Below are 22,132 nucleotides of genomic sequence, written 5' to 3'. Positions count from 1 at the left end.
GTGTAGTTGAATCATTCAATAAAACTCTGCATAAAGGATTACTGAAAATGTGTAACATAGATAAAGATGATTGGGATGATGAAATTCCAACGATTTTATGGGAATATTGTACAACATACAAGCAGTCGAGATGGTTGACGTCGTTTAAGATTTTCTATCGATAGGAAGTAGTTTGTTTTTCCACTACTCAACAAACACATAAACCATCTCCACTATACTAAAATACAGTATAAAGTTACAAGAAAAATGCATCAGATAATTACATCAATTAGAGGAAGATCGAATGTATACATTATATCATCAACAAATTAACAAATAACAACAAAAGCATGGCATGGCCAAAATCTTCAAGCTAAACATCTTCAATTCAGAAATTTAGTCCTATTGTATGGTAATCGAGTCAAAGGAAAACCAAAGAAACTTGAAATTACATGGCTCGGTCCATTTGTGATTGAGGATATAGGACCATCTGGAGTAGTTCAACTAAAGACATTATAGGGTCACCTTTTCAAGTCTCTTACCAATGGTTCTCCAACTTCCTCTTATTTCATTTCACAATCCTTGACGAAATTAGCTCCTAAAAGATAGGAATTTCCTCCTATTTTCTTTCGCAATTCCTAGGGAATGATTCACCTGGTTAATTCCCAAGTTTATACACTTGACTAATATACAATTGATAATTAGAATTTTCCTTTTCCTCCACTCCAACTAGGCAATTTAAATTCCATGCATGCCTGGGTTATTTCTAGTTTATTGACTATTTTAATTGAGAGATAGTTGAGTTAAAAAATATTCTACTACTCAACTGACCTTCAACTAACTCAAATAGGTATCTAAGTTCAATTAACTGAGTCAAACTAAAAATAATTAAACTAGATTGCTAAATTTTTACTAATCCCTACATGCACAACTCTACTTCTAGCCTATAACTCGAATTTGTTAAGTAAACTAGTAGATAAAGTTATGTCACACAATTTAACTACAACCCAAGTCATCCCACTAATGTGGAAAATCGAACTACTAAATTTGACTAAGGCACAAGCCAAATTTAGCCTTTCTTGCTACATTTTCTAATACTCCCTCTTATCAAGAAAGGGATTTTTCACCACCCCTAATGGAATTTGAATTTTCCTCTTGACAATGCCTTTGTTAAGATATTTGCATCCTACTCCTCAGTTGGAATTTATTGTAACATCATGATTCTCTTCTACACGCAATCCCGCAAGTGATGTAACGTATATCAATGCGCTTGGACCTGTCATGAAATACTGGATTCTCAAAGAGTTTGATACAACATTTATTATCATAATAAATCGATGTCGGATCTATCTCATGATTGAAAATACCCACAAGTATTTTCCTCATCCTTATGATCTCACATGCTACTTGACTTGCAACCATGTATCCAGGCTCTACTAAGTTGAGTGCCATGGACCTTTGTTTCTTACTATACCAGGAAATGGCTACACACCCAACACTGAAGATAACACCTGAAGTACTTTTCTAGTTTGATGGATTCCCTTCCCAATTTGCATTAGTGAAGCTTTGGACCTTCACTCCCTTTGTCCTCTTGTACCATAAACCATACCCGGTTATGCCTCTGAGGTACCTCAACACATGCTTTGTTGCCTTCCAATACAACTTGGTAGGATTCATCATGGCTTGACTCAACTGATTAATTACATAGCATATGTCAGGCCTTGTGTTCACTAGATACCTTAAGGATCCAACAATATTTTTGTAGATGGTGGCATCTACTGCCTGTCCTGAAGAAGCCCTCTCCTTCCTCCAGTTTGTAGCGAGAGGCATGTCCATAGGATTACAGTTCTCCGTGTGAAACCTCAGAACTATTTCAGAGGAATAATTCCCATTAGTAATAAACATCTCACCATCACCCTGCTAAACTTCCAGCCCAAGGAAGTAATGCATTAATCCCATGTATTTCATCTCAAATTATCTTGCAAGGTCCTCCTTGTAAGAGTGGATCAACTGCTCATCTCCTGTAAATATCAAGTCATCAACATACAAAAACAAGATAAGCAACTTTCCATATACCACAATGTGATATAGATTGGCATCTGCTTCACTTTTGGTGAATCCCAATCCACTAAGATATGTATCAACCTGAGTGTACCATGCTCGAGGCACCTTCTTGAGTCCATACATGGATCTCGTAAGCTTGTACACATATGTCTCAAATCCTTCTGGTTACTCTATGTAAATTCCTTCATCAACAAAACCATTGAGAAAGGTGTTCTTCACATCCATCTATGGATTTTCCACCCCATCTCCACATCCAATGATAGAATGGTTCTGATTGAGTAATATCTTGCCACTAGGAAAAAAATTTCCTCATAGTCCACTCCCTCGGCATGTGAGAAGCGTTTGGCCACAAATTTGGCCTTGTACTTCTCAATGCTCCCATCAACTGCATGCTTCACTTTGTAAATCCATATGGACCACTCATTTATTCTCTGGTCCTGACACCACCTCCCATACATTTTTCTTCATGATGGAGTCATACTCCTCCACTATGGAATCAACCCACACTAGTTGAAAAACGTATTCCTCAAATGAAGAAGGCTATGACTCAATGAGTTATGCCATGAGAGCCATGTACCCAATGTACCTATTTGGTGATCTCCTCTTCCTGTGCTGAGATGTAGGAGCTCCCACATGCTCCTATGCATCCTATACCAGTATGGCAACTTCTTTGGTTCTCTTCCTCCCCTCTCTTGAAGAGTTTGGTTGAGTGGGTGCCTCCCCTCAGCCTCCTATCTTCTCCTCCACTTGTGGCTACTCCACAACATACTTAAGCTCTATATGAGTCTCCTTCTTAGGAACTAAATGCCCCTCCTCTGGTGGGATACTTATCTCTCTTTCTACATAGCATCTCACAGCCTTTTCCTCATCAAATTTGGCATCTCTCCTCACTATTGTCACTCTAAGTGAGGAAAAATACACCCGGTAATTATGTTGTGTCTCTGTATATCCTATAAAGACTCCCACCTCAGTTGTATGCTCAATTTTCTTCCTATTATCCTTGGAGACATGACAATACATAATAGCTCCAAAAATTCAAAAATGAGATACAGCTATCTTTCTCCCTGAGAAATCTTCTTCGGGTGTGATCATGCCAAGTATTCTATGAGGGTTCCTATTATGTAAATAAACTACAGTGTTTCATGCTTCTACACATAGATGTAATGGTAGCCCTTGATCATGCAACATGGTTCTTGCTGCTCCCACTATACTTTTTTTTCCTTTAAACCACTAGATTTTGTTGTGGATTATGGGGTGCTATTAGTTCTCTTCTAATCCCCTCTTTGGCACAAAATTCCTCGAAGGTATGAGAAATAAATTCTCCTCCATTATCACTTCTCAGGGATTTAGTTTCTAGCCAGTCTCCTTTTCAACCAATCCTTTGAATTCAACAAATTTAGAGAAAATTTAGAGGGAATATTTTCTCCAACTCCTCCATGCTCATCTTGAAAATGAGTGAATCTGGGGAGGTAATGTGGAATGGTTTCATTTTTCTGCATGCGGATGTTTCTGAGCTTGTCCCTCAATGCCAATTTCCTAGCATCATAGCCATTTTCTAACAATTGAGTGATGGTATTCCACATAGAAAATGGAGTCTCCTTGCCATGTAAATTTGAGATTATGTGGTCTCTCATACCCTCCAAGATGATCCTCCTATTTTTTTTGGTTTCCTTCTTCCATTTGGCAAGTTCTTATACATCTGATGTTCTTGGTTTCAGAATTTTTATTTGAGTATATTCTAGAAGTCTATTATCATCAAGCACTGCTTCAATCCTATCCTTCCAGGCTATGGAATTCAAGGTTCACTCCAGGGCATACTCCAATCTCAACCCGTTGAAATACGTTTTCCCACACAGAAGAAAAATTGCTTCACTGAATCTGCAAATTGGAATATCTTAAGGAGAAGATCTACTAATTGGTTTCTAGTATGATTTTTGCTCTTATACCATGGAGAAATTAATAGAAATTTTCTACTACTAATGAAATCGAATTGAAATAAAGAGATTAAAAGTTTCCTCTACTATTCTACGGAATGGAAATCACAATTTAGAAACACATGCATTGGCATGCAACCATCAAAATCACAAGAACATAATGATTTACAGGGGAACCCAGCCGGGAAAAACCCCTTCGTTTCTTTTCATTAATCAGATGAGAATGATAAACTATTACAATGTCTTGCTTCAAATCTGAAGCACACCCTGCACTATAAACCTATTATCCTACTGATTATCCTTCTCTAGCCAACACTTAGCCATTTCAAGCCTCCAACTTCCTCCTATTTCCTTGCAGACTCCTTGAGTAAATTAGATCTTAAAATATAGAAATTTCCTCCTATTTTCTTGTGCAATTCCCAAGGAATGATTCACCTGCTTAACTGTCAAGCCTATACACTCAACTAGTATACAAAGGATAATTACAATGTGCATTTTCCTCCACTCCAGCAAGGAAATTCGAATTACATGCATGTCTGGGCTATTTTTAGTTGATTGACTAGTTTAAATGAGATATTACTAAGTTAGCAATAGTTCTACTAATCAACTTACCTTCAACTAAGTCAACTAGGTACTTGAGCTCAGTTAAATGACTAAAACTGAAAATAACTGAATTAGATTGCTAAATTTTAGCAATCATTACATCACAACTCTACTTCTAGCTTATAATTCAAATTTACTATGTAAAATAGTAGACAAAGCCATGTCACCCAAGTTAACTGCAATCCAAGTCATCCTGCTAATGTTGAAACTCGAATTACTAAGTTTGACTAAGGCACAAGTCAAATTTACCCTTCCTTACTACATTTTCTAACAAGTAATGTCAGCAGTATGTAATGTGATGTAAGATTAAATAATGACAGATTAAGCAACAATATGATTAGTCAGATAGTTAGACTTGTCTAATTGTCCCGTCAAATTATAAATACTTGTTTACATAAAAATTTAAAGGGCTAGTTTGATACATAATATATTTGTGTACCTTCGTTATCTCTCCATTACTACATTTCTCGTACCTTTATATCCTTACTGCATAATTACGTAAAGTCTGCCTACTGGAAATAATGTATGCTTTTCACTAGGTTACACCAAGTATCTAGAATCATTTGCAATGAAGGGAAAGAAACAGTTAATATGTACACAAAAAATATATTTGTATGGATTAAAGCAATCACCAAGGATGTGGTATCAAAATTTTGATACTTTATATATTAAGACTTAGCTTCACAAGGAAAAAAGTAGACACTATGTTTATTTCAAATTAATTGATGATCATCATATTTTTTTGGTCTTTGTATGTGGATGATATATTTGTTAATGGGAATGATAAGGAAAAAATCTAAGATATCAAAAATTAGTTGTCCTCTAGATTTGATATGAAGGATATTAGTGCTATAAATTTCATTTTGGGTATGGAAACTAAAAGAGGTTATGCAAATAGGAAACTCTGGATAAATTAGAGGAAATATGTCAATACAATAGTGTAAAGGTTTAATATGTGGGAATCTAAACCAATAAAGGTTCTTATTCTTGTAGGTGTAAAGTTATTTGTAGATCGATGTCCCAAGACACTGGAAGAGGAAGAGGAAGAGGAAGAGGCCATGTCATGTGTTCATTATGTCAATATGGTTGGTATTTTTATGTTTGTAATGGTATCATACAAAATCAAACATTGCACAAGCAGTGGGAGTTATAATAAAGCATATGTCAAAACCAAGGAAGGAGTATTGGGTAATAGTAAAGAGAGTTTTAAAGTATTTGCATGGCAATATTGGTTATTAATTATGTTAGAAGGATAGAAAATCATTGGACAAAGTATTGAACATACATGGCCTTGTTGATGCAAACTAGGCTAGAAAATTTAATAGTAGAAGATCTACAAGCGGGTATGTGTTTAACATTTTTGGAGGAGCAATTAGTTGGATGACCAAAAAATGGAATACGTGTCAACCACTCATGCAAGAAAGGAAATGATCCAGTTACAAAGTTTGGTTTCAATTATTGGGTTGGCATAACAAGTTGCAAGGATGGATCGTGACAATCAAAGTGCAACATGTTGTAACATCCTTTATTATTATTTTACTAAAATGTCAAGGATTTTCTTCAAAAATTTACAGTAAGAATTTTTATTCCAAAAAAAGCATAAATTTTACATAATTTCATTGAACAAAAATCACCACAAAGTTTAATAATAATCTGCAACCCATAAATTATATGAGCTACTGCAATTCTGCTAATAGTTTATTAATGGATTTCTTGGAGGAAATTTACATAAATCTTTGGGACAAAACCTAATTGATGGATCCCTAAATATTCCTCAGCCTTGCTAATTTTGCCTCTAAAAAGGGAAAATTGACTCTCTCATAACTAACAATTTGGCCCTCAATTAAAAATCTATTCGACCTTCCTTGGGGATGTAAATTAGCCTCTTATGGGATCAATATTTGAGGAGAAATTTGGCCTCCCAAAATTCCTGAGAAATTAAATTCGATCTCCACCACAATTCAGCCCTACACATTGATGAAATTTAGCTCCCACAAGAAAATCTATTTTCCAAATAAATTCAGCCTCTGTTAACGATGAATTTTTCCTCCAGTAAATTTGGCCATCACAAAAAATTCTTCACTTCCAAAATAGAGTTCAACCTCCTTTGCTAAAAATTTAGATCTGGAGAAGGAGGTTTTGCTACCCAAAGAAGATTTGGTTTGAGGGTTTGATCTTGTCCTTGAAAACCCTCAAATTCTCCCTGGAAATAATCCAGCAATTACAATGACCAAATCTCAAAAAATAAACCCTTCAACCAAGGGTTTCTCTTCTACAAATTTGCTCCAAAAACTTGCAAATTCCTTAATTGAACACAAGTGGTAGATCTGAAATGATCTCCCCAAAGAGCCAACTAGCGTGGCACTCTAATTCCACCAAAATTAGTTGAAGAGTTCCACTTGAAGCCCTCACACATACAAATTTCTTTATTGAACACAAGTGGAAGATCTTAAGTAATCTCTCACAAAGAGCCAACTAGGGTGGCACTAAGAACACTGAAATCAACTAAAGAGTTTCACTTAAAACCCTCGCATGAGATTCACTTAAGCCAAATTGATTTTCAAAGAAAATATGAATATAATATAACGATTGAGAAGTGACCCCCTCTCCCTTTTTAATGATTTGTTGGATCTTTCTCCAACCTTCCAAAAGCACTTGCATTTTTATTTTTAATTGATAAAGTCATTATGTGGGATTGTCCTATTTACTCCAAGTGACTTTTGCCCCTTTTTGGAAATTTCTTTAATTAAATAATAAAAAACACTTTCCCCTCTTTTATTTAATGAAGTGTCATTTTATTATCTAATTAAAGTCATTTTAATCCTAGGATATGCTTAATTCTCCACCATGATCAAACTGACCACCCCAAAACCCCTTTTCATCATCCTACCTTGTATTTTTTTCATCCTAATTCCAACAAGATATTACATGAAGGTGTTACTCCAAATAATAAGCCCCAAATAGCACCTTAAGTGTAAATAATTTAAATATGCCTAATAATAACCCTGTTTTATGGGAATCATCAAAATGAAACGAAACCAAAATCAGACTATGTGGAACCTATCTTGATGATGAAATATGGAAAGTGATCCCACTCATACCCCATAAAACTCCTCCAAACCCTCTAAGACCACCAATGGTGCAATCCCTCTCCTATGACCTACCTGACACAAGCTCTAGAAATCTCCCCTAACCACATCATAAGGTAATCCAAAAGTTGGGGACATTACATTCCTCCCTCCCCAAATTTGTTTGTCCTTAAGTAATGCCATCACAAGCTACCACTTCACAAGCTAACCCAAACTAAAAACAAATACCAAGGTCCCAAATGTGTCATTGATCCACTCCATGCCACTATAATACCTCAACATGAATGAATCCCTCGATATAGGGGTCCCAAACCATCTTGGTCAATGTGAAGCATTCCTTGCCCCGCTCACTGTCCAACAAGGTATAAACATCACAGGCGATCTGCATACCACCAATAAATAGAGCATCTTGATAATGCAAAACCATGATCAACTCCTCGAGAAGTTTCCCTGCTTGGGAACCAATCCCGTGTACCTTAAGAGTGAACTCCTGAAGGTACAATCCAACCCCTGCAAAAAAGGATCCTTGTCTGCATGAGCTAACCATGGTCTCCTCCTACAAATCATACTTCCATATAATGAGGTGCCTCATAACATCAACGAATCACTAATAAGTGAAATGATCTTTGTAAAACTAAGGTCCAATGGAAGATCTAAGTGATATTCCCTTCTAATGACTAGCTCATCCCTACCAGTAGCTAAACTGCTAAGTCCTGTAACCCCAGGGTCCCATATAAGTCTCCAAGAGAAACCACCATGTTGAAATTATGCTACTCTGATCATAACTATATGTTTATTGTGCCCATACTGAATTATCCTTTGTCTTAACAATTGGCCACAATACCAGTAAGGGCCAAAGCAACACCCAAGGAGCCCATCCTACCAAGGAAAATTAGTGATGTCAATGCCTACCAATCCATGACTAATCTTGATCCTGAGCAATAACAAGGGAAACATTCCTTTACATATGGTGAAGGCCTCAGTGATCCCACACATGTCAACCCAAGAATGAACTAGATCACTCATTGTCATAACCCTTCTCATCAAGAAGTGGAGTGATCCATCAATAAAATAGATCCCTAAATCCCATAGCCAAATTGGAAGTTCATAACTCCCAAACCCTACTAACTGCTATTGTGTAGTACTAATAGCTATTGTAAACCATTTTTGCCTCATATTTAATCCATGTATCAAATTAATAGATGGGAAATAGGAATCAAGAATCAACCTAGTGCATGCTAACTACCCTGCTCCTGCCAGATCACATAGTGAAATTTTGCTATCATGTCTCTTGATGATGTACCCAAATACTGCCTTGATCCTAAACACTCTCATATAAAATAGGTATAACATCCACTATACCTCATGGTCACATAATGCCCCAGAATTTCCTACCAAAGGTATATCATGCAACTCTCTCATGATTATTTCCCTAAATTTGAACTTAGTGGAAGAACATATCCTACCTCTACAGTAGATCACGCCATCCATAAGTTTCTATCTATGAACTCGTGCATCGACCACATGCCTAAAATGGGAGGTCTCTCTCTTATCCAGGATGCATTGCGTCCCATTTAACTGCCTCAGGTAAGCTTATTGTATTCTGTTGCTAGTAATGAGAGAATTAAGGGGAAACAACCAAACCCTCTATGACTATAACCAATACTGGAGAGTGATAGGTGTGTGTGTTCCCAAGGGTGAGATCAAGAGTCCATATGGATACCCAAGGGTGGTCCTATGAATTTCCCTCTCTCTGCCTGTGATATAATGGTATCTTAAGTGAAGATCACTTTTGATGAACATGATGCTCTGATATGCTCATATTTCCCCTCACCAATATTGGCTAAGCCAAACCCAATAGTATGCCTAACCTCCCTATCAAGAGGTATCCTCAAAGAAAACACTTCAAGATCTCATTGTGTAACACCATACACCACTGCATACAACCATGTATCATTGTTCTCTACATACCATTGCACACAACATATCACTCTACACCACTGGATACCACCACCTATTAATGTACCACCCTATACCATCTAGTATCCCACATGTGCTAATGTATATGTCACTACACTAGTGAATCCATTGTGATATGAATCACCCCTCCTAATATGCCTTAGTAAATCTGAATGACATAGCTCCTCACATGCTAGTAGGGGTGTCACTATTGTGTTGATCCTCAGTGGCCCTTGTGCCCAGTACATCAATGGAAGAACATCATCTCCATACAATTCCCTACTTGGTGGCATACCAATTCCATCCCATCCGAATAAATCCTATCAACGCATGTTGACCACCCTGCAACCCCATACAAGGACGATGTGCCAAGGAATCTCGTAGATTCTACACATTCTTCTATGAAACCAACTTGCCACTAGCACTAATTGAGACTTCGATGGAAATGTGAAGGAATGTGTGCACTCAATGATTGGTTTAGTCAACTAGTCAAGTCCCTAGTTGTCTTGCACCTATGGTATATGATGGAAAGCCCCACCTAGATGCCAATGCCAACTTGGGCCTTTGGTATCTCTAATGTTCGTAAGATCCTATTGATCTATACCCCAGACTATGAGTATCTCTACAATTATTTCCCACTCCACTTGGTTCCAACTCAAGATCTTTCACCATCCAAACACGAGAGAGGGATTGGATGCATGAACACTTGTACACAGAACAAACCCACCATGTCGATGTTGCACCATGGTCAACTCATGTAAATTTGTATCGCTAACCTAGTCAACCCATAAGATCTGGCTAGGAAACTCTACCTTTCTTTCCAATGCACAGAGGTGGGATAACAATTCAACAAGCCCTATATATATGATCCCCTTACTTCCTCATTTTCCCCCAATGCTACATAGCTTGGCCACTGAATCAACACATACCACTCCAAGGTCCTCAAGTTCACCGATCTACTACAATATGGTGCATTGGAGTGTCTGGGACTTCTTATTCATCGCTAATATACCTTCCCTCAGATGCTCAAACTCTCTGGTGGCTCTCCTTTGAAATCCATGTGGCCCTGCTGGATTCCTCTACACCTACTTACACCTCATCAATGGATAGCCTCAAATATGGATGCTTAACTATCTCAACCACCTCTGCAACTTGAGCCTTCAATGGGCTCTCTAACATAAATGACTCATATATATCATGAGGCAAATCTAAATTCCCCCCACACCCACGAGTGTTATCATCCTCACATCATAGATATAATGGTGTATCAAAGGATGTCTTATGGCACTGTTTAAATTTTTTCACATGCCTTGTGATTGCGAACCCTATGACCCTTCTGGCTCAAGTCCATGCCTTTAGGTTCTTCTTAATATTTTATACCTGCATAAGCTCATGATTTTTAGACCCATCCCTCTCAGATCTATGTGTCTTTCCATATTTCTTGGAAGAGTTCTCCATCTCCATCCATGGCTCAGCATGCTCTAGTGCCCTATTACATTCTTCATATAGTGACCAAATATCTACATCAACCTTTTCCATTGTGGCATTCTCCTCTTTAGTAACCCTTTGGCTGATAAGATATATGGCTTAGATGCTAGTGTGAGCATGACTCCCTTCACTTGAGTGTGAGCCCCTTTCTCCACTATTGTCTTAACTGCCTCAATTCCCCAATGTGGCATTAGTCCACTACCTAATCATCTCAATCAACAAATTTTGCATTACGATCATTTCATTCATGGTAGCTATCATATTGTTTATTTTTCAATCTTCTTTGTCTCCCATGGGAATTTGACTCTCGTCACCTTCTACTTCCCCTTTTGAATTTGGTTCTATAATCTTCCTTCTCGACATTAGTTTTCTTCAAACCAATAACTGGCCAAGAACATCGTCTAACACCACTATAATACCCCTTATTATTATTTTACTAAAATATCAAGTATTTTCTTCAAAAGTTTATGGAATGAATTTTTATTCCAAAAACACCATAAATTTACACAATTTCATTCAACAAAAATAACCAACAAATTTAATAAGAATATACAACCTATAAATATGAATTGTTGCAATCCCATTAATATTTTATGAATGGATTTCTTGGAGGAAATTTAGAAAAATATTAGAGACAAAACTTGATTAATGGACCAGGCCTAAAAATGCCTCCTCCTAAAACCCTACAAATTCAACTTCTAAAAAGGGAAAATCAACCCTCTTAAAACCAACAATTCAACCCACAAGTAAAAATCCATTCTGACCCTCCTTGGAGATGTAAATCAACCTCCCATGGGATCGAACACTAAGGAGCAATTTGGCCTCCAAAAGTGCCGGAGAATTTAAATTTCACCAAAACTTGGGGCTGCACATAGATGAAATTCAACTTCCACAAGAAAATCTACTTGCCAAATAAATTCGACCTCCACAAATGATGAATTTGACCTCTAGTAAATCCAACCACCAAAAATGATGCTCCACTTCCACAATAGAATTCAACCTCCTTTGCTAAAAATTCCAATCTATAGAAGAAGGATTTGCTATCCAAAGAAAATATAGAATGAGGGTTCGATTTTGTCCTTGAAAATTCTCTATTTCTCCCTAAATATGATCCAACAATCACAATAAACAATCTCAGAAAATTAACCCTTTAACCAAGGGTTTCTCCTTTGGAAATCTGCTCCAAAAACCTTTAAATTCCTTTATTAATGCAAGTGGAAGATCTAAAGTGATCTCCTCAAAAAACCAATTAGGGTGGCACTCTAAGTCCATCAAAATCAACTGAAGAGTTTCGCTTGAAACGCTCACACAATACTCACTTCAGCCAAATTGATTTTCAAAGCAAATATTAATAGAATAGAATGATTGAGAAGTGAACCCCTCTTCATTTTTAATGATTTATTGGATCTTTCTCCAACCTTCCAAAAGAACCTTTATTTTTATTTTTAATTGATAAAGTCACTAAGTGGGTTTTCTTATTTTCTCCAAATGACTTTGACCCCTTTCTCCAATTAAATAATAAATAACACTCCCCCCTTTTATTTAATAGAGTGACTTTTTATTAACTAATTAAAGTCACTTTTAATCCCAAGAAATGCTTAATTGACCACCATGATCACACCAGTCACCACAAAGCCCTTACATCATCCTTCCATGTATATCTTTTCATCCTGATTCCAAGAAACTATTACACTAATGTCTTCCTCCAAATAATCATCCCCAAATAGCACCTTTAGCATAAATAATTAAAATATACCTTATAATAACCCTGTTTTACGAGAATTGTCGAAATGCAATGAAACCAAGGCTGGATTGTGTGAAACTGATCCTAGTGATGAAATATGGCAAGTGATCGCAATTGAACCCCATTAAACTCTTCCAAACCCTCTAGGTCCACCAATGGTGCAATCTTGCTCCTATGACGTAGGTGACACAAGCTTTGGAAATCTCCCCTAAGCACATCACAAGGTAATCCAAAAATTGGGGAAATAACATCTACTTAGCAAAGAAACCTACTTATCATTCTAAAACAAAGAATATTAATGTTCAATTTAACTTTGTGAGACACATGGTTGAAAAAAAAAATGTACTACTTGTGAAGGTGAACACCTTGAAAAATGTAGCAGGTTTACTAGAATGGTTTCTAAGCACTAAGAAATTCTCTTGGTGTAAGGAAACAATGGGCATAGATGCCCTGGTTTATTGACCATGCATTGTTGTGATCCCTTGTATGGGAAGAAAATAAAAAGTGGGAGAATATTTTGTATGTGCTATATTCTTTGGATGATTAGACTCAAGTATGATTAATGTGTCAAGAACAATAGAGGGGGTAACAAGGGGTACAATAGCCTCCCTACCTTGAGATTCTCAAATAGAGCCCCTAAAAATTTTTTGAGTAGTTTTTGCATTCATTTTTTATGATTTTAGACACACTTTCATTTTTAGTGATTTTGTGATGCATAGAAATTCACCCATAATTTTATAATTCTAACTAAGTAACTACAATTGTTTAATATATTTTAAATTTATAAACACTAAAAAAAATACACATTGCATTTTAACATTATAAAAAATATAATAATAAAAAATATTTCATATTTTCTTGATTATATCTCCAAATAATATATATGTTCCCACCACATTTAATCATACCACGATTATCTATCATAATTTGAAAATCAAACATAAAACAAATAGTTATAATTACCTATTAACACTCTTCCATGAATAAAATCAGGTTTGTTGTCACTATCAATGTACGAATCTTATTAACATTTTCTTATATTACACAATTTAAACATTGTTGATGAGTATATTATATAATTAAATTTTATAATATAATATAACTAAAAGACAAATATATGTATTATTTTTAATAAATAATATTATTTTTTAAAAATTTAATAAATACTTTATTATTAAATTAAATCATAAGTTTTTCATAACTATATTTAAAATGTTAAATTTTCCATATTGAAATTTAATAATCACATGAATTGAAAATATTCTATATAAATATATATATATACGCATTCTCTTCCCAAAAAATGGAGTTGAAAAAAGCCTTAGCCTCAAAAATTATTTCCTACAAAATATCCCAATGTGACCCAAAAAAATTTATTAATTAATCTATGGTGTTCGTTGTTTCTTATTTAATCAACCTATGAAGTAATGTTCCATGAACTATTGACAAAATCTGATAAGGACCAATTTGTTAATTAATCTATGGTCAATGAATCAATCGATGAAATAATGTTCTAAAAATCAGATCGGGGCCAATTTGTATAGCCAGATCCCATTTATTTATGACCAATAAAAATATGACTGATGTCCATTCTATGAAGGTGATACAGTATTCTATCCTACCGATTTACAGCAAATCCAAACGAATACAGACACAACAAAATCGCGCATGGCTGTGAAACTTATTATACTAAATCTTACTCTGTATCAGTGATCATGATCGGGCTCTCGTGTACAGCCACCACAACAAATTGGTCAGAGAATTCCCATCGTCATAGCTGTTAAGAGACTTTACCTTCTGGAGAGCAGCTGCTGTATCATATACTCCTTCCAACGCAAATATAAATCCCTTCCACCCATCTTCAATGTCCCCATCTTGGCTTTCGCTCGCCCAATCCACCAACTCCTTGGCATAATCCAAATCAGAAAACAGGATCTCTGTAACTGGCAAAAGAGGAAGCAACTGAATACCCAGTCTGCATTCTCTGCATTCAGGCCCTGCAAACCACAGTTTACTGTCCCGCTTATTCGCCCACAAAATACCCACAACGCGATTCTCTTTGACGAACTCTGCTTCATAGAGTTTACTATTCGACGGAACGTGCCAGAGCGCCTTCGCAGATCTTATTTCCAGCGCCGCCAAGGTCGAGCCAGTGCTAATCAGATACTGATCGCCATAAGCCAATCCCAGCAACGCCGCGGAATAGTAGGCATTCACAGCCTCGCTGGTGCTCTCCTGATTTCTCCCATCAGGAAACTCTGTCAATCCGGCCGCCCAGGAATGGAGCGTCCACAGATCGAAATTCCTCAGCCGCGTATATGATGCCCGACCGCGGTCATTAGAGCCAGTCAAAAAATCGTTCACAATGGAATAAATCTGAGGCTTAAACCTGCGCGCCCAGTCGCCATTAAGCTTGGCGAGCACGGCGCTAGCGTAACAGAAATAACCGAAATGGTAATGATGATCGTTGTAACTGCCCAGTCCGAAGTCTGCTGTGGAATCGTTGGCGCCGTCTCGGCTCACGATTCCGCCCCACTTGCCGTCAAAGACGAGCCCATTTCGAGGGAAGGTTCCGTCGAGCCATGGAGTTAGGGATCTCTCCAGAAACTCCTGCACGGTAGGGATGAGCGCTTCATGACCGAATTCTTCTCCAATCAATGCAAGCCTCGCAGCTCTGGCGACGGCTTTGCCGAAGAAGTAAGTGGCCGAGTTATTGATCGGCTGAAGACTACGCACGTCGTGTTCCAGGGATTCGATCACGCGACTCCGCGCTTCTGAGTCTTTTGGGTCGGGTCCTCTAATGGAATTCCAAGTAATAGCAATTGGGCTTTCCTGGAGAATCCATGAATCTCCAACGACGGCAACAAGGTCGCCGTCTATGCTGCGGTAACTGAGTTCCGGCACGAGCGCGTTTGGGGAATTCAAGATTTGACGATGTACGGGATGCGAGAGCATGAGAAGCGGCGCTCGTCCTCTTTTTTCCCATTTGTATATGATTCTGAAAGCGGTGCTCAGATCCGCACGACCGGAAACAGGGTAAGTCGGACTGTAACGGTCCAGAATCCTCTCGGCCGAAGAAATTCCGTCGTCTGTCACTGCCGGATTTACTGCTATTCGGATAACGCCGCGGAAGGAACTGGCGATGCCGAGGTCCTTGCCGAGATACAGAGGAGCAGAGCTGTAAATCAGCCATGTCTGCCCGTTGTCAAAGACGACCTTATGCTTCGTATTGTGAAAGCTTGAATAAACTCCGAGCGGCGTGTGGTTGGACGATATTTTGATCCCGCCGCCCTCGACTATGAAAGTAATATAAGGGCTGCCTCGTACGAGGGGAACCGTAATAGGGCCAGGGAGCTGTAAAGTTAGGCTCAGGTCGTCGAAGCTGGAAATGAGATGTTGGCCGGGGACTAAGGCGGAGATAACCATGGTGGCGATGAAGGCCTGGTAGATGAGTCCCGATTGGGCTACTCTGTTGGGGTAAGAAATGGATAGGGAACCATGAGCGGATTGGAGCAGGTAAGGGTGAATGTATTCCGGCTGAGTTCCGTTGTTCAGAACCAGATTCTGCCATGCGCTGTTGGTCGGCAGAGGCGGGCGGCGCAGCACCTCTGCGAAGAATGGAGACGGGTACGGCGCTGCGATGTTGTTCACAGATGGAAACGCCATGGGGAATGAATGGGGAGAAACCCTGCTAACAATTCATTTGCTCATCAGTCACAGCATGAACCAGCAGGAAAAGCTCAACTTGGGGTTGACTGCAATTCTAATGGCGGATACACTGTAGATAAAAGCTGAGGAAGAAGAATTGTAAATGAACGAGAGCCGGAATTTATGAATTCATCTGGTTGGTGCTCAGCAGCGACTTGCTAACCAATCGATATTATTCGATTCAAATGAATTCTTTTATGTTGTCATATGGCTGGCATGGATTGAACATTGGCAGGCCACAACGACGCTTGGATTTCATTAAAGGTTGAATCTTTATATAATGCGATTCACGTTGGGTCGGTCCAGGAAAAATGGAGAGCGATTAACGTGCGAAAGGGCATTCATTAATTGATAGTGTCGTTCCTTAAACCGTGTAAGTTGACCGCATTGGGTTTTGGAAAATAAATGATGTTAGCCCTCTTTGATAGTGAAATGCTTTGGTTTCTTGCTCGTTGTTTGAGGTTAGCATTAATGTTCGATAGTAAACGATATTTTAATAGAGTTGTCTCTCGCCTGGTTTTTTGGATTTTTTTGGTGCCGGAAATTGGTGGAATAATTTGTTGGAAAAATTTGAGGTTAAATTTTGATTTCTGTTATTTAAACTAGTTTTTTTACCATATATATGGATTCTAACACCCTTGAAAACCCTAGTGCACTTCAATCGCATAGAATTACTCATCAAGCTTGTGATTTCAATAAATTCCAGCAAGCTTTTAGAGAAATTACACCAGAAAAGCCCACCATAAAAACTTTCAAAAAGTCGCACTAAAGACAACTCCTATTTTAATTAATTGGAGAAACATTTTAATAAATTAAATTCATTTTTTTAATAATTTTTTTGGATTAATCTGGGTTGGAGATTATCAATAAATTTAGTTTTATTACTTGAAGATTTAAAAAAAAAGAAATTAGAGTTAAAGATTTTTTTTAGAATGTTGAAAATATTTATGAATTAAAAAGTGTATTTTAAACAATAAAAATTCATACTTTTATTAAAAATTATATGCATTCAAAAAATTAGTTTAAACAACTGTCAAATAAATAAATTAAGATTTGATCACAATTTTTTTTACCAAATTTCAACTAAAAATTAGAAAAAAAAAACTCTAAAAATATCACATTTAAAACCTACTCTATTTAATTTATTAATTATATAATAAAATATTTAACACCATTAAAAATTATATAATAAAATATTTAACACCACTTATTAAAAATATTAAATGTATCTGAAAATGTTGAAATTGTTAGTTTGATTAGACAAATGTTATTATGTAAGCAATGGGTATTTTTTATTGTTATTTTTATTTAATGGATATGTAACAAAGTTATTATTGAGTGAAAGTGTAATTTAACTTATAAATAAAATGATTTTTTTAAAGATTATTTTTTTTGACATTTTTAAAAATTTGAGTTTAAAATGTTTAATGCATAATTTGTGTGTCCATGGTTTTTAAGAGTGTTGAATTTATTTATGGTTTCAAAAATATATTTTGAATAAAAAAAAAAAAAAAGCTTGAAATTGTATACCTAGATTTCGGTGAAAAAAGCTATTCTTATAATTAATATAATTTCAATTTTTTATTTAATTTAATTAAAAATTTAAATGATTTATTTAATAGATAAAATGTTTTTTTTAAATATATTATTTTGTCAATTCAATTATTTAATTTACAAAATTCAAGTGTTTGAAATCTTTAAAATATTAAACCTATTTATACATTTAAAAATACATAAACCACGATATCCTCTAAAATTATATAACCAAATTAGTAGGAAGAAAAAATTAGTTCAGTCTACTAATTAAGTTAGACCATTTATATTATTGAAAAATTCAGTTACAAATTCATCAGTAAATTATGGTGGTCTCCACTAACTCAATGTAACAATTCAAGCTCACTACGTCAAATCATTATTTCGGTATAAAAACTAATTTATATCGAACCATATCCCCGTTTCTAGATAGAAGTGTTTTTGTCAAAATTTTATTTATAGATTTTTTTGTTATATGAAGTTACAATATAGATGGTACAATAAAGATTTTTTAGGATGCTGAATCTATACATAGTCAAAAAATTAATTTGAATAACACAAATAAAAATTTCATCCTAAAATTTTGGGTCAATTGTTATATGAAGTTACAATATGAATGATACAATAAAGATTTTTCAGGATGCTGAATCTATATATATAGTCAAAAAACTAATTTGAATAACACAAATAAAAATTTCACTTTAAAATTTTCCGCCAAATTTCGATACCAAAAATCCAAAAAATTACATTAAAAACAACTCAATTATTTATTTTTTAAAACATCTTTTAATATAAAATCTGATCATACATTACATTATCCAATTGTTGTAGAGATTTTAGGTCTTCATTAACGGGATTGCAAGTTTAATCAAATACACTAGTATAGATTTGGTCAAATATAAACGGATCATTGACATAGTGGTGGTGTAGTTCAATTGTGTAACTAGAACTTTGAGAATAAAATTGTGGTAGAAATTTTAGGTCTTTATTAACGGGATTGCAGGTTTTATCTCATTCAACCAAATACACTAATATAGATTTGGTCAAATATAGTGGTGGTGTAGTTCAATTGTGTAACTAGAACTTTGAGAATAATTTAATTTTTTTCAACGAAGTGGTTAGAATCTATGAGAAGTCAAATCTTTGTTATCGATTTTAATAACCAACATTAAATACACTCCCGTTATATCTACAGTCCCGTTATTTGCCCTCTCTGAAAATATATACAATGAAAATATTAGTGAGGATCGTAAATATACGTATAGATAAGTCTGCACTTACTAAGGATCACCTGTCCCAATTCGTCTCTATGTTTGACTTATTAAGCGCTTTTAATGTACACGATTTTCTATTGCATGGCCCTCTTTTCACATGTGTAAGCGACTGGACACCATGCTCACTTTCAAAATGACTCTGGCTTTAAACTTTATTCCATCTAGAAGATGCCTTGCCTTTTTTTAATTTTGTTTCTCACCCCAATACATTTAATATAAAATGTCAACAGGAGTATTCATATTTTAAAAAAAAAAAATTTGAAAACATCTCTTTAATCATTTTTAAAATATTTAATTATAATAGAAAATATGATTAAAATATCTTTAAACGAAAAAAAATTCTTAATGTGAATCTAGAAAATGAAGCACGAAGTAATATTTCTATAAGTTCTTTTAATTTATTAGAGTAAAATGTCATATTTTTACAAGTTTTTTTAATTTATTAGAGTAAAATGTTATTGTGTCTAGCAGCATTGTAGAATCTAGGTGGTTCCTGCAGTTTTTAAATGTTTGAAAAAATTAGAAATAATATAAATGTAAAGTGTGAAATGTAAAAAAAGTTTTTTTAATTTATTAGAGTAAAATGTTTTTGTGTCTAGAAGTATTGTAGAATTTGGAATCTATTATGTTGAGAAAAAGATATATATATAAAAGTAAGGAGTTACCAATTTGATAAAAAAAATCAGTTAGTCATGTAAAGTTAAGATATTATTGTTTTTTAATAGGTTATTTTTTTTATATATTATTATTGGTATAATAATCAATAATATTGATGATTATTATTCCAATATATTTATGCTGAAGCTGGTCTATATTTGAAACTGGCATTTTGAAACTGGCTTTGAGGAATTTCAAAATTTTAAATTATGAATGACCAAGATTTCAGAGTTTGATAATATTCTTCATTAATACACAATTCAATGGATAGTATAAAGTATGTGAATAGTTTTTCAGATTTTTAGTCTACTCGGACCTTTAATTTATTAAACTAGCACAACCACATTAGTAAATGTAGTTGATATATATCCAAAGCTTCATTTTCCATTATTTATATACCAATCATTTTCCATCATTTATATACTAATAAGCTTTTATAAATAATGACAATCATATTCTAAGTTTTGAAAAACTTGATGTAGTAAATTCTAAGATTCTAAGATTCTGAGTCAGTGACTTAAAGCTTTTGTATAATTTCTTCTCATTTAAAATATACACTTACTCCCCATTCAAAAAAATTGAGGTTTAACGTATTAGATACAATTAAGTTTCCAATTACTTAATAGAGTTTATAATTATTATTATTATTTATAAATAATGACAATCATATTCTAAGTTTTGAAAAACTTGATGTAGTAAATTCTAAGATTCTAAGATTCTGAGTCACGCTTCTGTATAATTTCTTCTCATTTAAAATATACACTTACTCCCCCTTAAAAAGATTGAGGTTTAACGTATTAGATACAATTAAGTTTCCAATTACTTAATAGAGTTTATAATTATTATTATTTCAAAACGGAAAATCTAATTGCCGTCATTTACAAAAGTTGATTGGTATATAAAAAGTGAAACCTTCAGGGTATATCAACAACACTTACTAATGTGGTTGTGGTATTTTATTTATATATTGTAAGAGTCCACAATTTGTGGTTGTGGTATTTTATTTATATATTGTAAGAGTCCACAATTTAAATATACGACTAATTACATCAATTATGTGATTTATAATCAACACACATCTATTCAACTAATTAGCATAGAACTTCGAAAAATATGAACAAAGACAACTTACCTGTAGCAATGATATTCTTTACTTGTGATTTCGGAGTTGAACACTATTTGAATCCTGCTAACCGCAACAAAGTTTTGGGGATGAATCTCCACCAAACTATAGGATCAGCTGCACATAATCTTCCTACACCTGGCTACCCACGAGCCCTTAATTAACGTACTACTGTCCAAGAATTCGTTTTCTCATAACACTTTTCTCCCAAAAGAATGGATTAAGGAATGGATAAATCTCATCCTCCTCATCGGCCATTAAATAGACCAAAAAATAGAAAGAGATCCACATACACACATTCAATGTGTCAACATGCCAACTTTATTTTTTATTTTATTTTAAGTTTTACTTAATTTAATGTTTCTCTTAATTTAACTCTTTCTTATTTTATTCTTTTTTACTTTTTGTTAACTTTACTTATTCTTATTATTTTTATAATTTACTTATATATATATATTATACTCTCTTCATTATTTATTATTTATTTTCTTTATGATTTATTATTTATTTATTATGTATTATTCTTTTATATATATATATATATATATATATATATATATATATATATATATACTTTATTTATTATTATTATTATTATTATTATTATTAGGGTTATTACATATTCTCCCTCTTCAATGAACTTTGTCTTGAAGTTAAGTTGAATTATTTAACATTTTATTTTATTTAGTTATTTATTACTTCATGTTTGCCCCACACCCTCTATTGAACTAGTATAACCAAGAGGCATTGAAAGTTTCCATGACACCCGAGAAATCCCAAGGAATCTCTGTCATTTTTCCCACTTTCAGAACCACACATAAGCCTCATCGGTCTATACCATAGCCTATGGTTGGCCCCTAGGCTCATGCCAAGGCTCGGACCTCATCTTCCCCAAGGCAAACATTCAGTCTCAATACTCAATGACTTTGGGCATCTCGCAAGGTTGGCCCACTCCCTCCACACTCACTAAGGTGCAT

General features: G+C 34.9%; 1 protein-coding gene across 1 annotated transcript; it reads right to left on the bottom strand.

The window, feature by feature from the left end:
- Nucleotides 1-14,474: 14,474 nt before the first annotated feature.
- LOC149140611 (glucan endo-1,3-beta-D-glucosidase-like) lies at nucleotides 14,475-17,033 on the bottom strand. The gene has a single exon (XM_089447175.1). The coding sequence runs from the start codon at nucleotides 16,524-16,526 to the stop codon at nucleotides 14,574-14,576; it is 1,953 nt and encodes a 650-aa protein (XP_089303301.1). The 5' UTR covers nucleotides 16,527-17,033; the 3' UTR covers nucleotides 14,475-14,573.
- Between the last annotated feature and the right edge of the window lie 5,099 nt (nucleotides 17,034-22,132).

Source organism: Pinus tabuliformis, chromosome X (genome assembly GCF_031772625.1).
Source record: "Pinus tabuliformis cultivar Carrire ecotype Pingquan chromosome X, CPIR1, whole genome shotgun sequence".
Classification (NCBI taxonomy): domain Eukaryota; kingdom Viridiplantae; phylum Streptophyta; class Pinopsida; order Pinales; family Pinaceae; genus Pinus; species Pinus tabuliformis.
Note: the sequence above shows the minus strand (reverse complement) of the source record. Positions and strands in the feature narration are given on the sequence as shown.

Excerpts from the sequence above, each read along its gene's own strand:
- LOC149140611 (XM_089447175.1), bottom strand. The coding sequence starts at position 16,526 with ATGGCGTTTCCATCTGTGAACAACATCGCAGCGCCGTACCCGTCTCCA.